This window comes from Diuraphis noxia, unplaced genomic scaffold (genome assembly GCF_037042655.1).
Source record: "Diuraphis noxia isolate RWA-SAM2 unplaced genomic scaffold, SU_Dnox_SAM2 contig0001, whole genome shotgun sequence".
NCBI lineage: Eukaryota > Metazoa > Arthropoda > Insecta > Hemiptera > Aphididae > Diuraphis > Diuraphis noxia.
Genome location: NW_028301711.1, coordinates 82,757,300 through 82,765,190, shown reverse-complemented (window position 1 = coordinate 82,765,190; position 7,891 = coordinate 82,757,300). Strand labels below are relative to the sequence as shown.

At 38.2% G+C, this 7,891-nt stretch overlaps 1 protein-coding gene across 1 annotated transcript in view; it reads left to right on the top strand.

The window, feature by feature from the left end:
- The first annotated feature begins 5,625 nt into the window (after window positions 1–5,625).
- LOC107170480 (uncharacterized) overlaps window positions 5,626–7,891 on the top strand; it is a 46,763-nt gene continuing 44,497 nt past the window's right edge. Inside the window, exon 1 of the mRNA XM_015520609.2 lies at window positions 5,626–7,610. Coding sequence (XP_015376095.2) covers window positions 5,906–7,610 — 1,705 coding nt within the window. The 5' untranslated portion in view covers window positions 5,626–5,905. The remainder of the gene's footprint in view (window positions 7,611–7,891) is intronic.

Below are 7,891 nucleotides of genomic sequence, written 5' to 3'. Positions count from 1 at the left end.
TGAGTCTGAGTTTAAAACAAATTTGTGATGTCATGCTTTCTTGAAATTAGCTATAATTGAGATTTGTAATCATTAAAGTTAGGAAGTTTTAGGTAGGTATAGCGAGTCAAAATAACATTTGGTATTATGTTATTATTATTATTATTATTATTATTATTATTATTATTATTATTATTATTATTATTATTATATATTTTACAACTTGGAGCTGTGTAAATTATATGGATAATAGTTATACTTACTAAATTCTTTACGGTTATTTGCCAACCGAATCTTATAGCTTGGCTAATCAATCTGAGGTTCATTTGCTATATTAATGATGTCACTAGTAACAGTATTCGGTGGTGGTGGCCATTTACAATAAATAATAGTCCGGCCATCATCTGGACTTGATGTCCTAATCAACCAATTTGTTGGTATAACGCTGAATTCATTTGTATCTTAAAAACTCCCTATAATCCATTTTTTGGTTTTTGGAACCTAAATTGTATTAATATATTAGAATAAATAATGCATTTTTTTTATTGGACTTCAAGATAGGTAATTAACTAATTATTTTACTTATTTTAGGACATTAGCATTTAGCAATACATAACTAAATGGGTAAACAATATGTAAATAGGTACCAGTACCTACTATACCTACAGTATACCTACTAACACGTGTTAATAACAGCACACCACCAAGTAATAATTATTAATATCATCCTATTTTGTATTTTATATAAATTAATGTAACTTACCGTTCTACTACCTAGTAGATTGGACATCCATCATGTATTATGTAGGTAATAAAGTTTTTGTACGTAAAAATATTAAATAATAAATACACACTAACGGTAAAATGTGAGCAATTATAAGGAATGTAAATAATTTAATACAAAAATGTTATGTGTGGTGACTGGTGGGTGGATATTAGTGTCTTAGCGAGCCGCGCAGCAGTCGCGTCGGGCGGGCGGGGTATGTTGACAAACAAATATATAAAAATAGCACTATATTTGTCTATTATTAGAAATAATAATTTGAAATATTTGTTATTATAATATAATATTTATAATGATTATTATTGAAAATAAAAATCGTTTTCCATCACATCACTACGCTGTTTCTACTATGTTAAAGATACTTGTTTCAGAGATGTTGAAACATATATTTACGTCAACGTTTCTGGGATGTTTATATACAAACTTAAATTATTGGTAAAACTAAACCTTTTAATATGATGTTTTGGTAACGTTGAAGTGCGATGCTAGCATTGAAACTTATATTAGACATCGCTACAACGTTCTGTAACCTAAAATGCACAGTGGGTATTGCGTTAATCACACCTATTATAGAACATTTGTCTAATCTAAGTAAAAACTATAAAAACACGTGCGTATAGTTCTGTACAAGCACTATTTTTATTTTTTTATTCATTATTTTTACGGATATGCGGGATCCAATTAAAAATGATCTATACAAAATAATAAAGTTTTGAAATCAAACTCAAAGGTGCCAAACATTAATTTTGACGTTATAACAATAACGTTGATGAATAAGACGTCTGAAGTGAAATAATTGAAATGTTGCATTGTTATTCAACCTGGACCCACCTATATTATAATTTCTAGTCTTATATTATTGCCTAAAGTTTAATTATCATTTTACAACTAAAAAAAAATAATAATGATAGATAACAATGAAAAATTATAAATAATTGATTTATCAGATTTTTTTCATCTTTGTTCGCCTACATCGATTATTATGCTTATTAGTCATTGAGTTTTATTTTTTGAATACCATACACGCACATATATAGATATTTTACATGCATTATATTATGGCGTGTACCTATTCAAATAATTTTTTTTTTTTATACTCGTTAAAAATATAATATTCTTGAAAAAACAGTTTCAATTTAAATTTTTATTTCTTTTTCTGCCCATAACCACAAATGCCTCTATATACTCGCACACGCACACACTTACATTATTATAGGTACGCTGTTTAATAATATATTCACTCATAATTAGCCATATTGAAGTACTTGATGAATATGTAATGTTTAATAATTACACTGTCAAAGTCTGCACCGTCGCAGGTCTAATACATATAGGTATATATTATGTTATGTGGCGGGTACGATATGCGATTGAAATGTGAGATATAAAATATTTAATCACGAACGTGTGCGTATACCTATATAATAATTTTTATATAGCATATTATATTTTACTACGTATAGATATACGCATAATAATAATACACACGTGTACTGGGTATACCTACGGTGTGAAAAAATAATGTTATTGCTCGTTAATAAAAAATAAACAAAAAAATATGTTATTTTATTTATGCATTTTTTAAATGATTTTTCGCCCAAGGTGGTTACGTCACGCACATCATGCGTCTCCGAAATGTATTATAATACCGTGCTGCAGGTATTATATTATATACCGGGTATAACAAAGTATTTTAAGTATAACCATCGTGCGGTAATGTCTATTTATGGATTTCGACGAGTTTATTAAAACGAGCCGGTGGTTGTGTTTCTACACGAATATTATTAAAATATAATATTATAATGGCGCGTTGGTACTATTATAATACGACTCGAGCAACAGGGCGAAAAAAAATTACTCAATTAATGTACATATTATACACAATAATGCTAGACCCACATGAATATAATATAGGTAGGTAGGTATACTATTACGTGTTGGATGTAATTATTAAGTGTGTAGTATAATGGGTTATAGTTATGTATTTAGGTATAGTTTCCTTTGTTACGATACAATTCTAAATACTATATTTTAGCCGAATAATATAATATTATAAGAGGACGTTTCACCAGCATGTGTTGTCATCTCCGTCTTATAAGTGCAAAAATTGTTTCGCGTGGGAAAGAACCGAGAAAGATACAGTTATAACTAAGAAACGAAATTTTCATCAGATAAAAAGGAGAATTTTGTCTGTGCAATATCGTTTTTATTTTTTCGATATCAGAACTACAAAAAAAGTTATTCATGCTTAAAAAACGTAAAATTAATGTATTATAAAACAATAAGAATTTTTTTTTTATAAGTGATATCGAAAAAATAAAAACGATATTGCACAGACCAAATTATCCTTTTTATGTGGTGAAAATTTGTTTCTTAGTTATAAATGTACCTTTCTCGGTTCTTTCCCGCGCAAAACAGTTTTTGCAATGTTACGCACTTGTAAGACGGAGACAACACATGCGGGTGAAACGTCCTCTTAAGCAGAGGGTAAAGATTAGATGAGACACTGCAGTATTGTACGTAGTTCTGGTGTACCTATTGCTGTTTGTACATTATTTGACGAGTTATACTAGATTTATATTTTGCTATATTTAATTTTTACTTTATTGATGAACCTAGGTCACAGCCTACTTCAATAAGCCAATAATGTGATAATATTATATTATACCTACATACAGAGGTGGAACAATAGGGGTTTTTACGACCGAGGAAAATGTTAAAATCACAGCCAATCTTAGATAGACCAATACTTAAATACCCATACCTACAATTGATTTCTAATAATAAAAATTAATAATATAATTCAATGTTTATATTAATATATTTATTAATCATTGACGAATATGTTGATACTGCAAGTGCAAGTATGAGAGTACTGGCCGGCGGTCTGTTCTATACAGCAGGTCGCAGGTGTCAAGTACCTATGTCATATTACATTTGAATTCAATGATATAAATCATTGCATACTATAGTAGGATAAAGAGCGATTATGAGTCGGGATGTTTTGTCATCCTAGCATAGATATATTTGTATAATTTTTTTTTTTTTTATTGTAAAGGGATACGTAATAAGGTATAGTAGTAATAGATACCTACCTATATATTATATATATAAGTTACCTTCTGAAATTTTCTAAATCCCAACTTATAGTTTGATGAAAATAGTATCTTGAGTAATAGTAATTAAGAAATTGATATTATTAAATAAACAGTCGTGACTATTAATATCATCAGGATTATGCGAAGTTTTAACTTTAAAGACAGGAATATATAGCACTCTAGCAGTCCAGCCGTAGTTTTATGGTTGGTAAGCGGTGTCCGGAGTGGGAAGTTGGTTGCGAAACCATAACAATAATCATAATTTTCTATAACCATTGCATGTCCCTAGTTTTTTCCACAAATATCTTCTTTATTTTAATAAACATTGTAATTCAGTTTCAATAAAATATCGCTTCTGTGTTATACAATCAATACCTATGTATTATGTTTGATTATGTATGATTATGTATAATTTTATAATTATGAAATTGTTATATTATAGAACATCGCACTGTTGTAAATTGGTGAGATTTGTAATCTATATTTAATGTCGCGCTGATATTAGTGATCTATTGGAATGTGCATTAGAGTCAATTGTCATATTATTGTAGTGCAGTGCTTAAAGATTGCACTTCGTGTTATATTTTATGTACCTATAGCCTATTATAGCATTATATAAATCATCATTAGTATTTTACACACGCGAAAGTAAATATTGTATTATCAAATACGATTCATAATTTATGGTTAAATTTTAACTAGTCGTATTATATATACCTACCTATATTTTAAACCATGCCTGACGTCTGCTTCAGTCTATTATATATTATATTATTGTGACGGGTGCTTAAATTATTTTTATAATATATATACATATATGAATATTATATCAACTTATATAAATGATAATACCTATACGTTATAATATTTGTAGACATATAGTTTTATGCGATCGCATCGCCGTGAGTTTTTATCATCATTATATATTGAACACACCGGTGTGTTAACTACCCATGGATGTACTATGTTATACGTTATAAATAACCGGCGTATATCAGGCATCGTTCGATTGGGTATCGTGCGTTCTCTCCGGAAATATGGTTAATTTATTTTCCTATGCCCAGATCCCTCTAAATTGCACGCACTGTAAATATATATGTATATATGTGTGTGTGTGTGTGTGTGTGTAATAATAATAATAATATGTTTATTTAGATTCTGTCGACGGCGGATCGATTTCTCCGAGTGTATAGTTAATATATCTATACTGAACGTGTATGTGTGTGTGTGTACCTATGTGTACGAGGTAGTTAGGTATGTATACATTTTTTACTGCACACTAGCAGTCATTAATTTACATTTCTCGTTTTGTCTTCTATACATATACATTCGTGACGTTGCGGATCCCTTATATATAATACTACCCACACACGTACCTATACAATACGTGTTTGAGAAAAGGAGACGGCTGTTCGGTGGCGGCGGCGGCGGCGGCGTTGAACGAGAGGTGTTGAGGTGAAGGAGCAGCAGAGAAGAGCATGAAAAGAATAATAATAATAATAATAATAATAATAATAAAAATAACAACAATATACAGCGAGTGCGCGCACGCGAGAGAGATGTATGTGTGGATAGAGGCGGTGGCGGGGCAAGCGAACAGCTCAATCGGCCGGCCAATAGCACTGGGCGGCGGGTCCGGTGGGCGTGGCCACACAGTCTCGCCAGTTGGCCCGTCGGCCCCGCGTAACCATGGCACGGTGGATGGGCGGAGCCCGCGCGGCGGTCGTGGAGGCCCGCGACCGGACGGCACGGTGACGCCGGTAGACTCGTTCCGACGACGACGATTACAACAGATCGATCCGCGGAGACGAGTCGCTCACCGCCTCCGTCGCCGCCGTTTTTCGGTTAATACGCGCGGCCGACCGCGAAACCACCGCCGCCGCGCACACGCGCCAAACAGACGCTATTTACAACGATTATATTATTATTATTATTATTACCACCGTACGCGTTGCCGACGACGTCATAATATTATTGTATTGTATACGCGGCCCCCGCGATTGTCGACTTTTATAATTTCGCGACGGATCCGAGCCTACAGGTCATGGCCCTGGAGACGGAACGTTGCAGCCCAAACAACGCTTCGAGCCCCGGCCCAACGGACAACAACCGGCGGCCCGGTCTAGACGACTGCAGCGATCAGACCAAAGAAATGGTGTCGTCGTCGTCGTTGTCGTCTTCTTCGCCGACGTCGTCTACGTCACCGCAGCAGCCGCAGCCAGACGTCACGATATCCGCATTCCGTCCGGTTCGTGACGGTACGGCCGCAGACGGTGATGACGATCTGACGCCGCCGAAGGCCCTGGCCGAGGAATCGTCACTGTTGGCCTGCAGCAAGCCGCTAAGCATATGTTCACCACTTCAAAACAAGACTGCCATGGCGGTCGATCCACTGTGTAATCGTCACACTTCGCCGCCGCCACTGCAGCAACCCGCGAGGAAAAAACTACTATCATCACACATTCAGAAGGCGCAGCAAGTGACCACCGACGTACCACGATGGGTCCAGCAGCAGCAACAGCAGCAACACGCCGCACACAACGGCGACCACGGATCGTTACAGCCACCGTCCACCGCAGCGGCCGCAGCCGCTGTCGAGTACACGATGGCCATGGCTGCGGCCGCCGCTGCTGCTGCCGGTGGTGGTGGTGGTCACGTGCCACCCGTATTTCCGTTCAATTCTTGGATGTACCGGTTCAACTTCCTGCCGATCGTGCCAGCCGCTGCTGAATATTTTCGGGAAATGCAACACCACAACCTTCACCACCAGGCAGACGGTGGATCGCCCGAAACGAGCGACGACCGATCACCAATCGCGCTCCACTTACAGCCGCAGCACGCCGAATTTGCTAGGCAACTGCAGTTGAACGGTACAGTTGCCACCTCACATCACCACCATAATCCGGTGGTGACATCACCACAAGTGGTGCAGTCTGCAGCACACCAGCCCTTGCAGCCGCCACCGCCGCCACCGCCGCCTCAACCTTCGCAGCAGCCACCGATGATGGCCACCGGTTACGTTTCCCGACCGGCCAGCACTTCTGGTTCGTCTGACGTGTCGTCGTCGTACGGCTGCGGTGGTGGTCTTCCGACGGCCGCCGGCACCGGAACCACGAAGAACTGCAGCAGTTACCGTTCGCCGTCACCCCGCTCGCCCAGCCCGTTCCGATTGGCGTTCTCCGTCGACAACATACTTCGACCGGAATTCGGCAATAAACTCCATCATCAACTACAGCAACACCACGATCACCTACATCACCATCACCACCAGCCTTTGCCGCAGTACAACCGCCACGGCAGACCGTTGTCCGCTTCACCGCCACCACCAACCGCCGCCAAACTGCACTTTAGCACAATGCTGCAGAACAAGCCACACACGCAACAGTCTACACTGTCGCTGCACCGTCCCGCTCCGACCCGGCCCAAAGTAACGGCTGTCGGTCCCAAACGGACCGCGCTCTCTATCACGTCAGACAAGGCCAACAAGCGAAAGCCTGTCCAGCAGCCGTTGCCGGCATGTTCGCCTGTCATTAACAACAACAACAACAACAACAACAATTGCTACGACAGTGACAACAGCAAGTCGGCAATCGGTGTTCCGAATAACCACCACAAACCAGACGACTCGGGGAACGAACAGGAATCGGCGGGATCGGACGCGACCGGAAGCGGTGACCAACAGTCCAACGACAAAGAAATGTGGCCGGCGTGGGTGTACTGCACTCGGTACTCGGACAGACCGTCTTCAGGTGAGTGCAAAAACGGTCTTTTCATTATTATAAATTAATTATCGTTCGTATAAGTTTTCTATTCGGTTTTCCACTCTGTTGTACGTGATGTATGAGGTAATAATCGAGTAATCGCGAGTATAATACATTGTCCACGCAGGGCTGTTCAAAAAGTCGTCTTCGGGTTAGAGCCTTTACGGCTATAATATATCACATAATAATACCAATGTACCTGAGGTCCTGAGATGATGTAAGTTGTATATAGGTACGAAATCTCTTTGTCGGTTGTAGCGATTTTTTTT